This window comes from Chionomys nivalis, chromosome 1, assembly GCF_950005125.1.
Source record: "Chionomys nivalis chromosome 1, mChiNiv1.1, whole genome shotgun sequence".
Taxonomy (NCBI): domain Eukaryota; kingdom Metazoa; phylum Chordata; class Mammalia; order Rodentia; family Cricetidae; genus Chionomys; species Chionomys nivalis.
Genome location: NC_080086.1, coordinates 16323126 through 16346699, shown reverse-complemented (window position 1 = coordinate 16346699; position 23574 = coordinate 16323126). Strand labels below are relative to the sequence as shown.

The window sequence follows — 23574 nt, the reverse complement described above, 5'->3', positions numbered from 1 at the left end:
TACAAATAAGTTACAGGCTAATTCGAGAAAGACATCGCAGCTAGGGCATGGGGCGCGGCGGGCAGAGTGCTTGTCTAGCAGACGCCAGCTCAGATGGTCCCTGACGCCACTCCGACAGCGTGGATGCCCGCAGTCCTAGTTCTCAGGAGGTGGAAGTGGAGAATCAGCAAAGTCACCAGAGCGGAGTTCAGAAGACTACACACTCCCCAACAGGAGAAAGGAGACGAGAGGGAGAGGGGCACACCCAACAAAATGGGGCTCAGCAGACGGACTTAAACAGGGGGGTAGGTAGCTATAGTAGACTCGAAGCACGGAGGAAGGAAGGTTGCCATCAGGTCTTTGCCAATCCCTCGGCACCTTCTTTTCTCGCTGAATCTAGAGACCACTACTTTCTGGCCATCAAGTTCCAGGGATCCTCCTGCTGCCCTCCCCAGTGCCGGGTTTAGAGACAGGAAACCCACAGCCAGGTTGTAATGGCTAAGCTAAAAGAACGGTAAGTTACCTTCATTGCAGGGCCACAGAAAAAGTTCCTTAGAGGGGCATTAGTCTTCTGTCTGTAGCTTCTGTGAGTAAACAGATGCAAGGCCCTATGGACTGCGCATGCTCCAAACCGGATCATGTCCTCAGACCTCCAGTCCCGCCTCCTCAGCCTGAAGCAGGACGTGCACTGGTCACTGGTCACCCGGCAGAACTAAAACCCCACATCCTTCAAGTCTGAAGTGAATCCAAATTCTGTAAACTCTACCGCATAACTCGGAGCTGGTGGAGAGCCGGTAAGGATCAGTGATGCAATACCTTTGTTTTGATTTGGTTGTTTCCCAAACAGGATCTCCTGTAGCCAATCCTGGCCTTCAATTCCTGATTCTCCTGTCTCCCCCTTTCAAATGCTGGGATTACAGGTGTGGAACCCAGTGATGATTAGTGTGGTCAGTTTGACGAATCTAGGATTGCCCGGGAGATGGGTCTCTGGGCGTGTCCATGTGGGGGATCATCATGATCTTGACGGCTTTATTTAAGGTGGGAAAACCTGCCCACTACAGTGGTACAGTTCCTTCCGTAGAGGATCCCGGGCTGAATCAAGGACTAGGCAAGGGTCTCCCGGTTCCCTCTCTGCCTCCCTTCTTCACCCTGCTTCTTTCTTGGCTGCTGAGATGTGATCAGCTCCTTCGAGTCCGCTTCCATGAACTGGGAACTAAAACACACCTTTTCCCCTGGAGTTACTTTTGTCAGAGTCCCACATCACCAGGAAAAGAAACTAAGAAAGACACGTGCGTAGATGCTTTCATGAAGCAGGCTTTCTCGGTACCCAGACTTTCCTTGAGCTCCAGATCTCCCTCTTGCCTTTCAAGGGCTGGAATTGTAAACGTATGCCATCACACCTGGCCTGAAGCAATAATTTAATTTTTTTGTATTTATTTAGAAGTGTGTGTGTGTGTGTGTGTGTACACATGCCACAGCATGCATACAGGACTGAGCTCAAGCTGTGGAATCTGTTTTCTCCTCCCACCTTGTAGGTTTAGAGAGCAAACTCAGGTCCCAGGCTTGATGCCAGGCACCTTTAACTTCTAAATCATCTCACTGGACCCCAAAACAGTATATAAAAAAAAGGCTTCTGAGAAAGAATATATAACACTCTTGAAGTGGCCACATTTGGAAAAAGTCCAGAGCTGCCCAGTTTGTAGCAGATCAAAAGTATAGAGAGGGTCTGCGGTCGATGAGATGGCTCTAAAGTGAATTCAGTCCACACTAAGTGTAACTATTTAACCCTGCACATGTGCACCCACTCAGGGGGAACTAGAGCTCAGGGCAAGCTATGGAGTCTGCACGTTCTCTGGACCAAATTATGAAAGCCTCAGAAAAGGGATGGGACATAGCTCAGCTTTGCAGAGTGCTTACCCAGCTTGCACAAAGTCCTGGGTTTGATGCCCAGCAATGAAGAATAAAAAAACAGGTGTGATGGCGCATGCCTGTAATCCCAGAACTGCGGGTGGGGGTGGGAGGGTGTGGAGTAAGGGCAAGAGGATCGGAGCCAGCTCGGAATGAGACTCTGATTTAAAAAGAAGGGGAACAGAAAACGGGGAGGCCGCGGTAAGTGCTGGTGGTACCCCTGCCGGTTTGGTGATCTATGGGACTTTTTCAGCGTGGTCACATTTGTAAAATGGGTTTGAAACAATATTTTGAGTAGCGATTTCGAGCCTGTAACGGGTATTATTTGCTAGGGAATTTCCTCCGATGTTTGGAGCTCACTAATTGATTAACCCACAGTTGAGTCTGGGTGCTCTGCAAGCTCCGCTGTGTGGTTGCTAAGAGACGAAGATGTCTGAATTCCTGTGACCAGCTGGGCTGAGAGGCCGGCTCTGCCCGCTAGACACAGCGCCACCAAGCGGCGTCTCTCAGAACTGTTCTCCGGCCTTCCCTCTCCAATGTTCCAATTAAGAGAACAAAGGCCCACTGAGTATCCTTCAAGGTCGGCCCTCTGCGAGGACATTTATTTTCCAACAAATAAATGGTGAGAGACACAGAACTAATTGTCATATTTATTTGAAAATAAAGTTCCTGGGGGGTGGAGAACCCTAGCAGGTGTGTGGAGGTCAACTTTCAGGAGTTGGCTACTTCCCTCCAGGGACAGAACCCAGATCTTGGGTTTGGTGGCAAGCACACACTGAGCCCCCTCACCCACCCAGTTTGTCCAGAACGGTAGATTGCCCCCAACTTTACTTATTGGCCTGATTTCAATCTTCTGAAGGGAGAGAGACTTCTAGTGTTCCTTCTGCTCTGGAAAATGCATATTTAATTTAAATTGTTATTTTATGTATTTACTTTTTAGGAGACATAGTCTCACTTTGTAGCCTAGGCTGGCCTGGAACTCTCATCTATGAAGTCCAGGTCTTCAGCCTCCTAGGACCCAAAGCATGAGCCTAAATCTTTTTATTTTTAGATGGGGGAGAGGGGGCTGGACAGGACTAACCCAAATGCCTTACATGTTAGACTATCACTTTCCATTTTGCCGTATCCTCAGCTCTCTTTCTTTTTTTAATTGTAAGAGAGTCCTGCTGTGGCCAGGCATAATGGCACATGATTCTAATCCCAGCACTCTGTAGGCAGAGCAAGCAGATTCGTATGACTCTGAGTCCAGCCTGGTCTACATAGTGAGTTCCAGGACAGCCAGTGCTACAAGTGAGACATACCTCTATTCCACTATCCCCGAAAAGTTAAATTTAAAAAATAAGCAATAAAATAGAATAAAGCTGGGGTGGTGCTACAAACTGGTATGACCCCAGCATTTGGGGGGCAGAGGCAGGAGGGTCAGGAGTTCAAGGACAGCTTGTCTTTACAGAAAGTTCTAGACCAGCTTGAGCTACAGGAGACAATCAAGGCCAGGTTCCATATACGTCTTTAATCCCAGCATTCAGGAGGCAGAGGCAGGTGGATCTCTGCGAGTTTGAGGCCAGCCTGACCTACAGCCCGAGTTCCAGGACAGCCACGGATACACAAAGAAACCCTGTCTCAGAAAATCAAAACCAAAATAACAACAATGAAAATAAATAAATAAATAAAAAACCCCAAATCCATAAATCAATAAAATAGGGGCAGGTGTTAGTTTTTTGTCAACTTGACACAAGCTAGAGTCATCTGGGAAGACCCTGAATTGAGAAAATGCCTCCGTCAGACTGGCCTGGAAGCAAATCTGCTGGGCTATTTTCTTTATTGATGATTGACATGGGAAGGCCTAGACGACTATGGGCAGTGCCACCCTGGGCTGATAGTCCTGGGCTGAGTAAGCCATGGAAGCAAGCCAGTAAGCAGCATTCTTCCCTGGGCTGTGCTTCGGTTTCTGACTCCAGGCCCCGGCCCTGATTTCCCTTCATGATGGACTGTGAGGTTTGTAAAATGAAATAAACCCTTTCCTCCCCAGGTTGTTTTTGATCATGGTGTTTATCACAGGCACAGAAGCAAAGTAGGAAAGCTGCTAGGCTTGCTGAGTGAGCCTGGCGTGAGTGTGCACACACACATCATATATACACACAATAACAATAGTAAAGTTTAAATAAACAGGGTCTGGAGAGATGGCTTAGCAATTAAGAGCACTTGCTGCTCTCGCAGAGGACTGACGTCGAGTTCCCAGGAGGTTCTGATGCCCTCTCCTCTTCTCCGCAGGCACTTGTACACTTCTACAACTTATACACACTATAGTCAGTCTTTAAAATAAGTGCCAGGTGGCGGCACACACGCCTGTAATCCCAGCACTCAGGAGGCAGAGGCAGGTGGATCTCTGTGAATTTGAAGGCAGCCTGGTCTACAGTGAGTTCCAGGATAACCAAGGCTACACAGAGAAACCGTCTCGAAAACCAAAACAAACAAAAATAAAAAAGTAGGGAGCTTTCTGCTTTAAAGTCTGAACCATGAAATACAAAGGCCAAGTGAGGCAAGCCTCTGACTCATTCCAGAGACATCTGCCAAGCGTGTGAAGAGGGGGACAGAGGGAAACACAAGGTCTTGTTTTCTTTTACATTTTTAGCCTTTTGAATTGGTCCTTTGAAGGGAGCATCTCGACCTAAAAGCATTTCTGAAGGTATTTTGTTGTTGTCGTCCGCTGCTGAGGACAGTCTCACGACATGACCCTGCTGGTCTGGAGCCTTGAAATTCCAGGTCCTCCTGCCTCCGGGAGTGCTGGCAAGGGTGCGAGCACGTCCAACCTCTGCAGATGATCGATCTTAAAGCAAATATCTTATTGTTCTGTTTAGGTTTTGTCTTGGCTTTTGAGACAGGCTCTCACTATGTAGCCTTGGCTAGCCCGGATCTTGCTATGTAGACCAGGATGGCTTAAACTTGGGGCTCTGCCTGTCTCTGCCTCCTGAGTGTTGTGATTTAAAGTGAGTGCCTGCATTGCTGTCCGTTGTCACAAATACTAAACACAGTCTTGCCTTATTCACTGGTGTTTGTGAGACTAACTTCTGGATCTCATTCAGTATCAGAGGAGAGCCAATCTATGGCCAAGAGAAAGGTGTGAGCCAGCATTAAACTCCATCTTGATGTCATCTTTACAAGGTCGTGATCAGGCCCACAGGGCACGTCTTGGTGGGGCTGCTCACGTCAGAAGTCTCCGAGGAGACTTCTGAAATGGTAAGGAATGAGCCACAGGAGGAGGGCCTGAGTCAGAATGCCAGCTGTCACATTCCAACCTAACAAGCTGCCTCACATGAGAAGTTCCAGTCTCCTCATCTGGTAAATAGAGACAATTATGAACTCATCACAGGTGAGGCTGAGGCAAGAGTGCCTTGAATATGTAGTCAGTCTGGGCTATAAAATGAGACCCAAACTAAAGAAACACAAATAAAACCCATAAATACATCAAGGAATGGTTGAGAGGATGAGCTAATACATAGATTGCTAAGCAATGAGTTATTACATGCGGCTTGTTAACCCATGAAAATGCAAATCAGGCTTGTCTGTAAAGCCCTTATTTCATTAAAATAAATTCCTTGTGTTGTATTGTCTTTGAGACAGTCTTACATGTGTAGCCAAGGATGACCTTGAACTTCTGGTTCTCCTGCCTTCACCTCCAGAGGACTAGAATAATGAGTGTGTGCTATATCCAGATATATACATATATAGTTCTAAAGGTATTAGTGCTAGATTTCAAATAATGTGCACCTGGGGATAAAGGAGCCAACTCCTAAGTCGCACAGGAATCTGAGTTTGGAAGCAAATCATGGTTCACGCTAGGGAGACAGAAGAGAAGGATGTCTGACGAGATGACCTCACGGGGCTGGAGGGATGGCTCCTCAGGAGCACATGTCACTCTTGCAGTGTACCCAAATTTGACCCCAGCACCTGCGTTGGGCGGCTGACAACAGTCTGTAGTTCCAGCCCCAGGGGATCCAATGCCGTCTTCTGGTCTCTGTGAGCACCTCCCCCACAAACATGTAAGTGAATGGTTATTTTTTTTATTGTAATTACAATAAAAGGCCTCATGTCCGAATTTATAGGAGAAAAAGCAGTCAAATCTTGCCCTTGTGCCCTGGTGGTCACAGGAGGTCCGGGCATTTGAAGAGCTCTTTGTGAATTGCAGAGCACAGAGAAATGTCATTCCTGTTTTTGGCAAGCCTAGCAAGGAGGCTTGCTCTTTTGCCTGTATATGACTTAGAGAAGGAAGATATGGGTCCTAGGAGCTCTGTGGGTGGATCACAGTATGTTGGTGCACCGGTTTCAAGCTTACACCAGTAAGAAGGCTCAGGGGAAAAGGTGCCCGTTGTTAAGCCCAATGACCCAAGTTCAGGCTCCAGAACCTACAGAGCGGAAGGTAAGGACTCCTGCGAGCTGTCCTCCGTCTCTCCAAGTGAACCCCACCACCACCAATAAATCAATAGTGGATTTTCAAGGCTTCACCAGCTGCTTGGACTAAGGAAGGATAACAAGAGAAGGCAAGGAATGTAGATGACTGCAAGTATCTCTCCCCCAAAGAATGGTTAAACCCATCACAGGAGGCTCCCCAGTCCCATTAGGCTCGGTGGATGGGAGGTAACATGCAAATGCATACAGGGTTGCTTGGCTGAGAAACACAAGTTCTTGAAATGTACTGCTTAAGAGATTTCAGTGGAATAGGAGGCCACAGTTATCAAAATTCAGTAGAGAAAAGACAAAAACAAAACAAAGCAAGACAGAACCAACAATAGAAGAGTGTGCATACTGACCTGGTGCTAGGGCAAAAAGAGCAAAGTGTTTTAAATTTTTCTTTCACATTTACTTAGTGTGAGTGTGCACACACAAGTGCAGGCGTGCCACAAAAACGTGTGTGGAGACCACAACTTGTGGGAGTTGGTTCTCTCCTTCGGTCAAGGGGGCTACCGGGATCTAACTCAAGTCGTCGGGCTTGGTAGTGAGCGCCCCCACCCTCTGAGCCATCGTTCCCATTCAGGAAAGAACTTCTAAACAAACGAACAGAGAGGTTTTTGCTTTTTAAAAATTTTGTGTGTTAAAAAAAAAAAATTGTGTGTAAAGGTGCTTTGCCAGCATAAGTGCCTGTGCACAAGCATGCAGTGTTCCGAGAGGTCACTGACTCCCCTGAAACCGGAACTACAGGTGGCTGTGAGCTGCCATGTGGGTGCTGGGGTTTGGAAGACCAACCACTGCTCTTAACCACCGTGCCATCTCCAGCCCAGGAAAGAACTTTTCACGGGCATCTATCAGTGGGCGCTCTACTGACCAACAAAACCCACAGGAACCACAATCAACAGTGGATGCACTTTACAAAACAGATGGCCGAGTGACAACTACGCCAATCACTTCCCTCTTTATGTATTTAAAGCTTTTTAATCTCTGGCACATAACAACAGTGGAAGAATTCTTAGAAATTAGACAAAAGTGTTTGGTGGGGTTGAATTGATGGGCCAGGCAAGCTTCTTTTCCCTGGCCTCTCGGTCAAATGAGTCATAGACGGAGTCTTTGGTTACCGTCCTGCTCACGGGAGGGATTTCTGAAATGCCGACATAGTTTCTTTTGGCCATCCTCGAGCTGGCTGTGATGGTGTAGGCATTGCTGCGGTAGCATCTCATCGAGGACATGCAGAAAGTCTCTTTCAACCCTCTCCGAAAATTGGCGTTATAAATTGAGTAGAGAGTGGGCTTCGAGGCTGAAGAGCTAAAGGACACCCACGTGACCGCTGTGAAGACAAGGGAGCTCTTCTTATAGTCTTGCTCATGGGGGTGCCAGAGCTGAGCCACGTGGAAAGGCAGCCAGGAGAACAGAAACACTACGTTCAAGAGGAGAAACATCTTAACAGTTCTCACCTTTGTCCTGGGGACGATGTTCATCGTCCTCCTCAGGGTCCGCCCATCAGTGCCTATTCTCCAGATGTATTTTATGACCTTCTGGTAGAATAAGATTATGAGGACAGAGGGAATCACAAAGCCCACCAAGAAGTGGATGACAGTATAGGCGGTTCCCTCCCAGGAGGAAGGGAGGAAGTAGTTACAATGGCTGTCCCAGCTGGAGCCGTAGAAAAAGAAGACGGGGGTCACAAAGGCTGCATCTAAGATCCAGGAGGCTGCGATCATCTTCTTGGCCTTTTCCCTGGACACCTTGAAGCTCAGTGGGTAGACGATGGTGTAGAAGCGGTCTATGCAGATGGAGAGGAGCACGTAGATCTGGACACCGGGGGTAAGATACTGGCAGTAGCGCACGACCTTGCACATGGCACTGCCGAGGGTCCACTGTCCCATGGTGAACTGCAGCACCACGAAGGGCGTGCTGGCCACACTGATGAGAAGGTCAGCACATGCCATGGACACCACAAAGTAGTTGGTGGTGGACTGAGTCCTCCGGCTCCTGTGGATGACCAGACACACCAGGGAATTGCCAAAGATAGAGAACAACCACAGGGCGCCAAAGAAAATGCTGGCTGTAGCCACCTCTCCAGGGTTCAGTCTATACCGAAGGTCTGTCCTGTTGCTCATCCAGCCATGTTCCTCATGGAATTCCACCAGGCCACCGGGCAGCAGGGCCTCAGCTGCCTCCATGCAGCTGTGGTTCTGAAGGGGCACCAGCGGGGTAGCCGTAAGCACAGGCGGCTGGTCGTTCTCCATTCTGTGAGAAAAACCAGACTAGTCATTCTTTTCCTCTTAGTTCTACATAAGACAAGAATGAAGCCTCCTGTTAAGACGCTGTCACGTAAGCTGGCTGCTAAGGAGCCTAGTCTTTTTAGACTATTCATTGTACAGTACTGGATTGCACAGACATTTCATTCAAGCCAGTCATGTGCTTGACCACATTCGCCCTCCAAAACATCCTTTTCTCCCCTCTTGCTAGGCTTTCGTCTCCCAGACAATCTTGCTTCTGTCATGTCTGTCTCTGGCTCTATCTCTCTCTGGCTTCTGTCATGTCTGTCTGTCTGTCTGTCTCTGTCTGTCTGTCTGTCTGTCTGTCTGTCTCTCTCTCTCACACACACACGCGCGCTCACACACACACACACACACACACATCAATGATTTCATGTATCTATTCAAAGTCTAGGATCCAGAGATGACAGAAAAACATGTGGCACTTGTCTGTGTCTGAGCTGTTTTGTTGCTAGGCTCTCCACCTCCATCCACTTCACTTTATTCTGTATGGCTGGATGGACTCTACTATGCTCCGTATGTATCCCATTTTCTTTATTCATCTGCTGGCTGATTCTGTATCTTGGCTGTGGTGAGCTGGGTTGCAGTGAACACAGATGTGCAGGTGCCTCTGTGGTGGCCTTTGTGTATATTACCCAGGAGTAGCAAAAAGACTCCATTGTATAGACATCGAGCTTGGTGGTCGATTGTCAATGATTAGAAAACCTAACTACTAGGCTGGGTGTGGAGAACTCTGTGAGTTCCAGGAAAGCCAGGGCGACGTAATGATCCTGTCTCAAAAAAGGGTAAAGGGAGAAGAAAAAGAAAAGGGGGGGGAGAGTGGGAAGGAGGAAAGAAGGAAGGATCCTCAAAAAGACAGGGGAGAAAAAAAATCCCAGTAAAACAGCACAGAGATAAATTCAGAGGGTAGCCCTCTAGGCTGATCTTTGAGGCCCCATTATCCTTAGACACAGTCTCCTTCAAACCATACCTCCTAAGGTATTTTCATCCTTTGTGTGTATGCATATCTGTGTGATATGCATTTGTCTGTGTGTGGACATCACTGTGTCTTCTTCACTCACTGTCCTCTGTATTACGTTTTAAAATAAATGTGGGTATGAGTAAGCTGTAACAGCCAAACATTATTTTAAATTTAAATTTTTTTTTTAGATTTATGTGTATGAGCGTTTTTCCTACTTGTATGTATGTGCACTGTGTACATGCCTGATGTCTTCAGCAGTCAGAAGAGGGCATTGGATCCCCTGGAACTGAACTTACAGGCAGTTATAAACCACGATATGTATGCTGGGAACCAAAGCTGGGATATCTGCATGAGCAACAAATGCTCTTACTACTGAGCCACCTTTTCAGGCCCTCTACTGTAGTTTTTGACACAGGCCTCAGACTGGCTAGCTAGCACCTCCTGAGGTCCTCCTGCCTCTGCTCTGCACCAGAGCTGATGGGACCATTCGACAGTGCCCAGCCCTTCAAATGGGTCCTAGGAGATGAAGCCAGGCCCTCGCACTTGCTGTCCGATGCCGACTGAGCCACCTCCCCACCTCCCCAGCCCCAGAGGTGTCTATTCAGCAGCTGCTTTGCGACTGAGCTGACCTACGACTTCCCCACACTGACAATGAAAGGCTGTATTTTGCTGTAGTTTCTGCACTCATGGGCTGAAATGTGATTGGATAGTCGGTTAGCCTGTCCGGAAAGGCTGTGGTGCCCTGTTGATTCTGCACTTAATCCTTCACTAAGTTTTCCCTAGCTTAGCAATTCACTATAATCTCCCAGAAACCTCTAAAATATACTGATTTCTGGTCCCACCCCACAGCCCCGGGATTTTAATTTAATGAGTTGGGAACATAGAAGGCATCAGGATGTTCCAGAGACCCCCAGGTGACAATTAAGGAACACAACTTTAATGGCTTTCTATGCTTCTGTCTCGGCCCACTGAACTATGGGCTCTGGAGGAGGCATTATTCTGTTCTCCATGCCTCACAGTCTAACTCAAGGACTTTGCATTAACAATTGCTTGTTAAATATTAACTGGATTGGACCCATAAGCACAGGGAACTTTAACAAACTCCTCCCACCCATGGCACTGCTAGGAGAATTGAATGGGAGCAGACAGAAGATCACTGTGTCCTCAGGGAGCTGAACACCAACAACTGTAGGAACAGAAGAAAACACAATTGCCAGAAGACAGCGCGGGGAACAGTCACCCGGTTCCACTGCCACGCCAGGGCAGAGGAACGACAGCTTAGGGCCACAGACAGGGCTACCCCAAAGCAGGGAAAACCTGCTCCTTGTCATCCTGGCGTCCCAGAGTAAAAGTTCTCAAAGGTTTCTGCTAGTATAGAAATAAATGCCTTTCAGGGGGAAGAAGGGGGGGGGGTGTTTAATTAGTAACTATGTCTAGAGTCATCTATACATGGTAATTTTAGAAGTGACAGATACTCTGTGAATTTATGTTAACTTACGTATTCCTGACTAGCTGAACAAATAATCCCAAAGTTAGGCTCTGTTGCCTTGTAGTACATTAACCAGTTTTTTAAAATTATTTATTTATTTATTATGTATACAATATTCTGTCTGTGTATATGCCTGCAGGCCAGAAGAGGGTACTAGACCTCATTACAGATGGTTGTGAGCCACCATGTGGTTGCTGAGAATTGAACTCAGGACCTTTGGAAGAGCAGGCAGTGCTCTTAACCTCTGAGCCATCTCTCTAGCCCCTACATTAATCAGTTTTGTGCCTAACCTGCTGACACTGTTTTAATGCTGACATTTTTTTAAATGCTTCTAAATCTGCATTGCTTCAAATGCTCTTAGAAGTAACCTTATCTCAGCATCTTGTAGTGATATTTTGTGTTTTAACAAATAAAGCTTGCCTGAAGATCAGAGTGCAGAGTTAAGCCACTAGCGGCCAGGGAATGGTGGCACACACCTTTAATTTCAGAACTTGGGAGACAAAGGCAGAGGGATCTCTGTTAATTCAAGGCCACCCTGGCCTACACCAGACTGAATCTGTCTAAAAGAAAAAGAGCTCAACACAAAGATGATTCCAGTTACTTGGGATCCCACACCTTTAATCCCAGAGCTATGGAGGTGGAGACAGGTGTCAGGATATGGTTGGGCAGAGAGAGGAGACGAGACAAGGATATGGTTGGGCGGGAGGAGACGAGAGCTCAGTGCAGCCTGAGGATGCAGTCTGAGGACAGTCTGAACACTGATAGAGGTAAGATGTCTCTCTAGAGGCTGGCCACACTGCATCCTTAGACGAATGGATGGATGGATGGATGGATGGATGGATGGATGGATGGATGGATGGATGGAAGGACTGATGGGCAGATGAAAGACTGGAAGCTAATAAGATGAAGAGAAGGACCACAAAGAGAAGGATTCTTGGATGTGGTGACACATGCTTTTAATCTAAGCACTAGGGAGGCAGAGACAAATGGATCTCTGTGAGTTCAAGGCCAGTCAGAGCTGTAAAATGAGACCCTGTCAAAAGAAAAACAAACAGAAAACAAGAGAGGAATACATGATGAACTTTGTGCACTGTGGAGGGCTTACCCCAGCTAAGCTGATAAATAGCTAGTTTCTATACCATGCAACGTCACTCCTAGGAGTTTTAAAACTCTAGTAAAGGGAGCTAGAAAAATACTCAGTAGATAAAGTGCTTGCCACACAAGTATCGGAAGGATGCATATAAAACCTTAGACCTCCAAAACCCATATAAAACTTGGTGGGCATGGAGGCCTGGCTATAATCCCAGCACTTGGGAAGACAGAGATGGAATTTTTAGGACAAGCCGGTCAGTTGGACTAGCAGCATCAGCATGCTCTGGTTCAATGGGAGATCCTGTCTCAGTAAGGCAGACCAGAGAAGACACCTAATGTCAGTCTCTGGCCTCTGCGTCCACACATGCATGTATACCATATACACACACATGCAAAAAACACTTTCTGTTCTTGCAGATACCCAGGGTTTGGTTCCCAGCACCCACATGGTGGCTTATCTATAAGTTTACACTTACCAAGACATCTCTCTGTAAGTTCCAGGGGCTATGGTGCCCTCTTCTGGTCTCTTTTGGGATTGCACACATCACACACGCACATACACACACACACACACACACTCACTCAAGCAAGCAAAACAACTGCACATGTAAGATAAAAATACTTAAGTATTTTTTTTAAAGAAAATACTATGCTGATAGTTATTTTTTTTTCCCTTTAACCATTCCTTTTACTGTGGGCTTGTATTACCTGTACATAAAAAGAGAAATGCCTTAAACAATGGTGGCCTGGAATGGAATAGAATGGACTCTCAGGTAAATGTACACATTGCTACCCAATTCTAGACTCAAGGACATCCTGGTGACATTTGTAATTAGCCAGCTACAACAGAAATACTGTGTGGTAGTTTGAAAGAAAATGGCCCCCAAAGGGAGTGGCACTACTAGGAAGTGTGGCCATATTGAAGTAGGTGTGGCCTTGTTGGAGGAAGTGTGTCACTGTAGGAGTGGGCTTTGTGGTCTCTTTTGCTCAAGTTTCTCTTACTGTCTACACAGTCCACTTCCTGTTGCCTACAATATAGTATGTAGCAGCTCCTTCTCCTGCACCACGTCTGCCTGCATACCACCATGGTCCCCACCATGATGATAAGGGACTAAACCTCTGAAACTCTAAGCTACCACCTCAATTAAATGTTTTCCTTTATAAGAGTTGCTGTGGCCATGGTGTCTCTTAACAGCAATAGAAACACTACCTAAAACAGAAGTGGGTACCAGAGAATGGGTATTGTTGTGATAGGCCCAACCATGTTTTTGTTTGGAGGAATTTGAACTTTGGTACTTCGGGTTAGGAAAGCAGTGGAATGCTTTAAGCACTGCTTAATGGGGCGGACTAGTAGGAGCACAGAAGACAATGGTGCTGAGAATGATTTGAACTGTGGGTCAAGAGCCTTCAGAGGAGAAGAATGGTGGTATGTGGTCTAGAGACTTGTCTTGTGATATTTTGGTGAAGAATGTTGCTGGTTTTTGCCCTTGTCTGAAAATTCTGTCTGAGTCTAAAGTGAAGAGTTTTGGATTAAATCGTTGGCAGAGGAAATCTCAAAACAGCCTAGTATAAACTCTGTCATGTGGTTATTAGTGGTAACTCTAAGGAAGATTTATAACGAAAAGAAGCAAGCTGAGCAGAGTAAATTACAAAATGTAAAATTTAAGGAGAAAAGGATTGCCAAAAAGTGGAATGGATCTAAGTCCTGTATTCAAGGAGAAAAACAGATTAAGAAATGGAATAAAGGGAGTGGTGACTTCAGGGTACAATCTCACCCAGCTAAGTTTCCAACCTGTGAAAGGGAATTAAAGACAATCAAAACAAACCACCAGATACATTCTAAAATAACAAAGTCTGCATATTTAACACGATTTTAAGTGGCCAGGTAAGCTTGTATCCTTCCGTCTCTCCCCTAACGACAGCATCATTCTTTTAAAGTCATGGTCTCCACAGGCGTGGTGACACATGATAGTAATCCCAGCACTTAGGAGACAGGAGGGCCACTGAGAGTTGAAGGCCAGCTTGGACTACATAGCAAGTTTTAGGCCAGCCAGTTTCTGACTCTGTCTCAAAAGACATAAAAAGGGCCAGTGATTCTCAGTGGGGCATTTGTCATGCCATGCAAGGCTTAGACGCAGAGTTAGAACCTTAGAACCCATATGGAGTAAGAAACAGCTCTCCAATGTTGTCTTCTTACTTCCACATACACACTATGGCATGCATATCCCACACATACATACATATATCATGTACATACACACAATAATATTTTTTAATTTAAAGACACAAAAGCTTACTAAAATGTAACTCCGTTTTAAAGAACACATTATATATATGCATAATATATATATACATATACATACATACATACATACATATATATATATATATATATATATATATATATATATATATATATATCCTGATCTCTAGAACCTATTCAAGTGCCAAAGTCATGGTTTTAGTGAAAATGAACGCAGGCCTATCCTGTGACACACTGATCTGGCAGGCTAGGCAGTGCTGCACCATCAACGATTACGGGAGTCTGAGGATAGCACCTTACCGGTGATTCTGCCCAGAGCTCGGTGGAACTCCAGTGTGGGACCACAGGCAGGGAATGGCCCCAGACATCAAGGGCAGGACTACCCTTTGTTAGGTGTCTCATGAAGAACAATGATGAACAACTGTGTACTTGAGACTGGCCTTGGAGTGCCATCTAGGTCACAACAGTGGCTACGCACAGAACCATAGACTTGAGTAAACCCGGACTTAGGATGCCATCTAGTGTGCAACAGCAGAGCACCCCAGATATTCAGGCTTGTTTAAACGACAAAGACAAGCTAAAACATGCCAGAGCATGAAGACAGGGCTAGAAAGCTAACCTTTCCAAGTCTAGCCCACAGCCTGCACCAACAAGCATTAAGAACATTTGAGAGTTGGGGGACAAGGGGTGCAGCAAGGTGGCTCAGCAGGTAAAAGTGTTTGCCTTGAAAGCCTGGATACTTGAGTCCATTTCTCTAACATGAAGTAAAAGGGGAAGGAGAGAACCAACTTAAGAAGTGGGCCATGGCAAATGAACACCCTCTCCCCTTAAAAATAATAAACACTGTTGATCAGAACTTTTAGGGAATAACAACAACAACAACAAAAAGTACTTGGCTGGTGATGCAGCAGTTACACAGTGCTTTCTAAGCAGACTCAAGAGTCTGGGGTGGGGGAGCGAAATAGTCAGGGATTGTGATCACCCATGGTCAAACGAGGGCCACAGAAACTGACTCAGGAGTAATCCTTGTGGGAACTCTCACATGGAGAGTCAATTGATTATTTCCCTTTTATAGAACTGGGAACTGAATCTAAGACCTTATGCAAAAAAATTTTTTAAATTAAAGATTTAAAACAGACATAGTCGTACAGGCCTTTAATCCCAAGCAGATGGATCTCTAAGTCAGAGGCCAGCCTGGTCTACATAGTGAGTTCCAAGCTAGGCAGGGCTATATAGTGAGACCCTGTCTCAAAAATTAGTTAGTTAATGTGCACACATGCATGCATGTATTCATATATATATATATATATACATACACATATATATACATACACACATATATATACATACATACCTCCTCCCAAAAAAGTAAATAAAAATTGTTTTATATATAAAACATATCTATTTTTATATAACATATATATATATATACTTACATATATAAAACATTGTCATTCATTATTATATATACACACACACACGGACTGAGATAGTGTGTGTGTCCAACATAGTAACTACTGGTGACTTTAGTAGCCATTTTCTGGAATGGAGAGGTCCTCCAGATGTAGAATCAATAAGGGAAGAACAGAGTTTGCTGGCTTCACAGCCCAGTGGGCCTCGCAGACATCTAGGGAACATCCCATTCAACTGCATGTGCCTTCTTCCAACCAGCACATGGAACACGCTCCAGGACAGACATTCATAGTCCACAAAACAGTCCCAACATGTGACAAAACAAACAAATCTGAAAATCATTTTGAATATATTTTCCAACTATACTACAATAAAACTAGAAATCAATAACCAAACTATGTAAACTATACAGGTATGTGGATGTTAACCTATTCTTGAACTTCCTTGGATTATGGAAGAATTTTTTAAATTGCTTTCCTTTTTCTTTCTGTTTTGTTGTTGTTATTTGTTTTAGACAGGATCTCACACATCCTATGCTGGTTTCAAACTTGGTACACAGACATGAATGACCTTGAACTTCTAATCCTCCTGCTTCAACCTCCCAGGTGCTAGGATTTGAGGTGCAGCCTCTATTCTTAGCACTAGAGGAATGAGTCAGGGGGGATGCAGATCTGAGAGCAACAGCAACTACACAGGGAGTTGCAGGTCACCCTAGGCTACACAGTGAGTTATAGACAAGCCTAGGCTACCATGAGTTACAGGCCACTCTGAGCTACATACTGAGTTAGAGGCCTGCCTAGACTACAGTGAGTTACAGGCTAGCCTGAGCTACATAGTTAAGTTACAGGCCAGCCTAGGCTACAGTATAAGAAGTCACTGTCTCCAAAAATAAAGAGAATAGTAATAAAAGTTCAAATTCAAAATTTACTTTTTTTGTTTTGTTTTGTATTTTCTAGACAGGGTTTCTCTGTATAGCCCTGGCTGCCCTGGAACTAGCCATACAGACCAGGCTGGTCTCCAACTCACAGAGATCCCCTGCCTCTGCTTCCTGAGTGCTGGAATTAAAGGTGTATACTACCAACACCTGGCTCAAAACTGAATCTTGCTTCATTACTTAAAAACTCTCAACAAATTAGGAATAGGAAAAATACCTCAATACAATAAAAGCCAAGCACAATGAGTAGGGAAAGGCTGAAACCTGTCTCTCAGATAGAACAAGCTAAGGTGCCCATTCCCACCACTTTTATTTAGTGTTGCACTCAAAGTCACAAGCAAAGGTGGCAAAGAGCAAGACAAGACGGTTTGGAGATAATGTGCTCTTGCGTGAAGAAAACCCTCAAGTCCCACTGAAAACAATTAAGGCCAGGCGGTGGTGGCGCTGAAAGAAAGAAAAAAAACCTGAGCAAAAAGACCAGAGCTGCCCCAAGGACCCGAGGATGGACAGCCAATGTAAGGAGCATGAATTAACATGCTACTGTCCCCAGAAAAGAGAAGACATCCAAGGGATGCAAATGTGGAGAACAAGACAGCTGGGGGCACAGAGGATCTGCTTTGCAGTGGGGCCTGCAGGGGGAGGGAGCTTCCCCGAGGGTTTAGGTGCTGACCTCATCAATGGAGAATCACTTTAAAGTTTGATAGCCCTGAGTCCAAGGTCAATTTGTGGGTCAACTTCTGGACTGACCTATCTGCCCAGAGAATCACTGCTGAGGAATCTGGGAACTATGCAGTTCCAGTGGATTATATCACGTCCACAACCGCACCTCTCCAGGGGGGTGATGAATGCTTGTGTGTCTAGAGTAAGGAGATAGGTTTGCCTGACAGAGCGCAGTGCTGGGGTTTCCGCCCCTACCCCTGCTAGCTACATCAATAGCAGCTAGCTAGAGGGTGGGAGCACCTGCCCAGACAAGGCCGCAAAGCTAACTATAGCAACAAAGGCCCTGGGAGTGCACCACAGGAAACTGCGACCGTGGAGACAGCTCTGGAGGACATCTGACACTTGTCCAGCACAGGCAACACTAGCACACATCAGACACTGTCCCTGCCTCTGCTTCAGCCACCTGACAGACCCAGAAAGAAGCTCCTCCAAAACTTGTTTCCCCTTGTGTTTCCTGTTTTCTCTTCCGCTGTATGTTTCGGTGCTTTTGTTTTGCCTTACTTCTTAGCGTACACACGTACGTGTGCATGACTGCATGTGTATGTGGAGGCAAGGCAATCTTAGGTGTCTTTCTCAGGAATGCTGCCCATCTCCTTTGTGTCATTCATTGGTCCTAAGCTCACTAATTCAGCTAAAATGACTGGCCAGCAAGCCTAAGATCCTCCAGTCTCTGCCTCCCAGCACTGGGATTATATCCACAATGCCCAGCATTCTTACACAGTGCTAAGGAGTTAGCTCAGGTCTTCCTACTTGAGAAGCAAGTGCTTTACTTGACCGAGACCCCTAAACTTCTTTATCTTATTATTTTTCACTTTTTTAAAGAAAAGATTTATTTATTTATCATGTATACAGTGTTCTGTGTGCATATATGAATGAATGCCAGAAGAGGGCACCAGACCTCATTACAGATGGTTGTGAGTCACCATGTGGTTGCTGAGAATTGAACTCAGGACTTCCGGAAGAACAGCTAGCCAGGGCTGCTCTGAACCATCTTCCCAGCCCCATCTTATTTTTTTTAGGTTCTTGTATTTTATTTATTCAGACAAGGGTTCATAGCCCAAGCTGACTCCAAATTTGAAATGTAGCCTTAAACTCCTAATCCTTCTACCTCTGCCTCCCAAATCCTGAAATTACAAGTGTGCACCCAAGTCCGGTTTTTACAAGAGACTGTTTTTTTCCTTCCACTGTATGGGCCCCAGCTATCCAATTCTGGTTGTTAGGCCCGGCAACAAGCACCTTTACTGGCTGAGCCACCCTGCTGGCACTCTGTACAGTTTGGATATGAAGAGACTGTAGAAGACGGGCTGAGCACTGGGGCTTCAGTCTGGCAGTCCTTAGGTGGAAACAACTTTTCCTCCCAGAAGACATTTGGCATCTAGAGACATTGGGTTCAAAGGGGTGTGTTACTGGTATCTGGTAGGTAGAATCCAGGGACGTTGCTAAACATCCTACAATGAACATCAAAGAATTATCTGCCCCCAAATGATAAATGTGAAAAAATGCTCCAGAGCTAGTCTGTCTGGTCTTAAGCTCACAATCCATATAGCTGCTGGCAAGTTAATTATCTTTGGGCTTATTGTTCTCATCAATAGAATTACAGTACCTACTGATTTGTTGTCAGAATGAAGTATATGAGAAAGGGGTTAATGTAGGTGTTAGACAGAACATCTGAGCAAAGCGTGAGACTGCTGGGACTGTCCCCATCCAATTCCCCACAATACACAAGGAGGATTTCATCTTAAGAACAGTGAAGTCCGAGGAGGACCAGTGATGCCCAGGGAAGGATTTAAGGATACTACTGAGCTCTGGTTCACGATGAGCCTAACTAACATACTTAAATGCCAAGTACAGTTTGACTGCTCCCAACTTCTTACTATGTATTTGCTGCTTTACTATAAATATATGCAAATAAAATAGTATAGATGGAAGTTTTTGTCAGACCCTGTTCTATAGCATTAAGTTCCAAATAAACACATAGAAGCTTATATTAATTTTAAACTATTTGCCCTTCTAGCTCAGGCTTATTACTAACTAGCTCTTACAACTTAAATTAACCCATAATTCTCATTTATGTTTAACTATGTGGCTTGGTACCTTTTCTCAATAAGGCATTCTCATCTGCTTCTGGATGACAACTGCATCTCTGCCTTTCCTCTTCCCGGAATTCTCCTAGTCTGGTTGCCCCACTTATACTTTCTGCCTGACTACTGGCCAGTCAGCATTTTATTAAACCAATATGAGTGACAAATCTTTACAGTGGACAAGAGCATTTTTCCACAGCAAAATAGACTCAGAGCTGATGTGGGATTCCCCTCTGTAGGCTGTGAATATCATTAGTTAATAAAGGATCTGTCTTGGGCCTGGCAGGGTAAAATAGAGCTAGGCAGGGAAAACTAAACTGAATGCTGGGAGAAAGAAGTGGAGTCAAGAAAAGCCATATAGCCCTGACAGAGACAGACACCGGAACTTTACCCGGTAAGCCACAGCCTCATGGTGATACACAGATTAATACAGATGGGTTAATTTAAGATATGAATTAGCCAAAAATATGCTTAAGCTATTGGCAAACAGTATTTCAAATAATATGTTTCTGTGTGATTATTTCGGGGCTGAGCAGCCAGGCGGCCTTCCTACAACAGAGCGCTGGGCATAGTGGTGCATGGCTAGGCATGGCAGTGCATGGTGGTACATGCCTATAATCCCAGGATTGGGAAGGGGAGGCAAAGAGAATCACCTCAAGGCTCATGCCAGCTACATAGCAAGTTTGAAGCTAATCTAGGCTACATGAAATCCTATCTCAGAAAACAAACTAACTAAATAAACAAAACAAAACAAAACAAAAAAAAATAGACAGGCCCCAAAATTAGCTCCAGCAGAATGCTTCTGAGAGTTTTGAGTCTTCTCATTGTAGGTCCACTTATGTGTACCAAGAGTTTACCATTCACTAGGTCACTTTTCAAGTTACCTGTCCCAGAGAAATGTCTGTCACTGAGAAAACAACTACTCTTCGAAGTGCTTTGCAATGAACTACTAGAGGAAAACACAATGTTTTGAAAAAAAGTTTGCAGATCTGAGCTTACTGCCTATCTTTCCACTTTATGTTTTAGACCCAGCACCTCTTTCAGTTTTCCACAGCGTGGAGGAATAAGAGCAGAAGGAAACCCACACAGATGAAGGGGAAAATCTTTTACTTTTTATGTTTGTTTTTATAAGACAGAGGCTTACTCTGTAGCTCAGGCTACCCTTCAATTCTTGGTGGATCTTTATCCTTTAACTCCTCACATGTGATTACAGGCATTGTCCACCATTCACAGTGAGAAAATCCGTGTGTGTGTGTGTGTGTGTGTGTGTGTGTGTGTTCATACCCATGCAGGGCAGAGGTCAAGGCTGACTAGCACAAAGCCCTCCTACCTCTGCCTCCTAGTGCTGAGATTACAGGTACACAGAACCATACTCAATTTTTATTTTTCAAGCTCAGTGCTAAACATCTGAACTCAGACCCTCACACCTGCCAACCATTTTATTCACTGAGCCATCTCCCCAGCACCAGAAATTCCTAACTTATAAAAAAAAGTATTAGCAATTTTTATTTATTAATTTATTTTTGATTTTTTGATACAGTTTCTCAGGACCTGTCCTGGAACTTACTCTGAAGACCAGGCTGGCCTCGAACTAACAGAGATCCACCTTCCTCTGCCCCCCAAGTGAAGGCATGCACCACCACTACCACCCAGCTAGCAATTTTCTTTTTTCTTTTTCTTTTTTTTTTTTTTTGGTTTTTTGAGACAGGGTTTCTCTGTAGCTTTGGTGCCTGTCCTGGAACTAGCTCTTGTATACCAGGCTAGCCTCGAACTCCCAGAAATCCGCCTGCCTCTGCCTCCCGAGTGCTGGGATTAAAGGTGTGCGCCACCACCGCCCGGCAGCAGTTTTCTTTTACCCTTAAAAAACTAAAATAATTTGCAAAGAAAGATCTCCTTGTTTTAAAAACATATTATTTTAAAACAACAAATGCAGTCAGGCATCACAGTTAATATGCATAATTTTTTTAAGGTTTTCTTCTCTTTTGAGACAGAGTCTGACCCTGTAGCCCAGGCAGGCTTTAGATTTATGGCACTCTTCCTTTCTTGGTGCTAGGCTTATAGGATATATTCGTTGTTTTTGAAGAATCAGATGAAAGCAATATGCTTAGACTGGGCTTGTTACTAGGTTCTGAGGATAGAAGTATATTTCTAGGTTTGATTTAAAAAGTCAACCATAACATAATTCCAGATTTATCTTTTTTCCTTTATACATCAGTGATCACCATAGTAACATCATGTTTTACTACTAGGTATTTATGCAGCTCAAGATGGAGAGAGCGGGCAATTACTTACTGGGTTATTTGGGGGTACAGAACATAACTATCGGGATAATTCAAAATTAAATATAGATTTCACTGGAGATCTGCTTTAGCCAAGCAAGCTGACTCAATCTTCTAGTAGCGTCAGCTGAACAAAATGTGTAGCTCTATAGACTGTTGACATCATTTCAGATAACACAAGACGGTAAGCATCATAGCTCAGTGGTTAAGAACGAGGACTTCAAGATCAAGAGTCTTGAGATTCAGTTTTTGTTCTATTATATGCTACCTAAGTGACCGTAGAATAGCTACTGAACTAACTCCTCTGTCCCTGGGTTTATCTCTAAATTGCATTCTGCAAAGATTAATGATTACTTATGCTTGGAATCATGGCTCACACAGAACAAGAACTTTTTCAAGTATCTGTTAAATGAAATGTACATTTGCTAGCTCTTCTCTTTGTGCTCGATTGAAAGACTGGAAGAAACCAAGATGAGTGCATGGCAGATTCTAGCTTTTAAATCTGGCAGATTCCTGTAAGAGCTTCCCATAAGATGTGGAGTTCTGTGGCAGTCTAGGGTCCTAAAACAGAGCTCGGGGACAATCACTTGTGCTCCTGGTTATCAGGGACATCAGGAGGATGAGCTAACAGCACAAAGGAATGGCAGGACTATCCACCCCGGCTCCCTAAGCTACTGCCAGTAACCTGGGCACAGAAGAGCAGCTCACAGGCATGAAATGGGATTTTCTAACAGAGGCAATGAAACCTAGCTCTTCTGAGTGATGATTCCCCAAGACCCTTCTGGGATTAAGCAGGGAGAAAACCTTTCATCAATGAGTTTATGGTTTTATTGTCAATTACTATATACAATAATTTTCCCCTCAATAGGTACTTACTCTGGAATATTTATTTTACAGAAGTACCTAAGCATCCTTTTGAACCTGTAACAAATCTAATGCCCCTAATGAACATTTAGCCCATAAAATCTCCAAACTGCCTGGAAAAAATAAGAGAAAGAGAAGGTATTGTGTCCTCCGAGCCACATTCCAGCTGTGATAGAGCGATCTCAAGCACATACCTTCATGGGGACTTGATTTCAGAGACAGTCTCTGTAGGTCTTCTTGGTCAGGAGCAGCTCTCAGACAGGACTCTGGAAGATGCCATAAACCACCAGGAAACCCTCGGAACACATTCATGTCCTCTGCCTTCCCTCAGCTCACAGCCTGCTTCCTGGTAGGAGACAAGATGACGCTGTGCTGGGTTGACTGTTAAACCATCTTCCCACCCCCAACCCCACTCGGGGGGGGGGGGGGGGGCTCCTTCTCCTTTCCAAGGCTCTGGAATGTGTCACATGGGGAATGGATCATGTGGCTTGGGGGGAAATGTGGCCATCGGCTCTCTCCCTTCCCCCACTTCTCTTTTCAGGAGCAAGGCAGCAAAAATCTCTGACCCGACTGGCTCCGATCAGAACATCTCCATATGAAAAGGGCACGATCAGCCCACAGACCTCCAGCCTTCCTCACTTTCCATTCTTTCACCAGGTAATTTCATCCTGAGCTTTCCGAGTTGCTTCCCAGAGGGAGATTGTGCTTTCTCTCCGATCCCTCATTCCCTTTCTGTTACCAGCATCCGGACGTGACTATGCGCGCCTACTCTATCTAAGGGGCACCCTTAAGAGCACAGCTGGGCAATGGAGTATTCAGCACCACGGACAGCATTACCTTCCTTTCAGCCCTCCTTAAAG

At 45.1% G+C, this 23574-nt stretch overlaps 1 protein-coding gene across 1 annotated transcript; it reads right to left on the bottom strand.

Annotated features, from left to right (window-relative positions):
- Positions 1-7326: 7326 nt before the first annotated feature.
- Positions 7327-23139, bottom strand: Gpr19 (G protein-coupled receptor 19). The gene is made up of 2 exons (XM_057781760.1): positions 22909-23139; positions 7327-8586 (listed from the first exon to the last, which is right to left on the bottom strand). The coding sequence occupies exon 2, from the start codon at positions 8583-8585 to the stop codon at positions 7356-7358; it is 1230 nt and encodes a 409-aa protein (XP_057637743.1). The 5' UTR covers position 8586; positions 22909-23139; the 3' UTR covers positions 7327-7355.
- Positions 23140-23574: the final 435 nt, after the last annotated feature.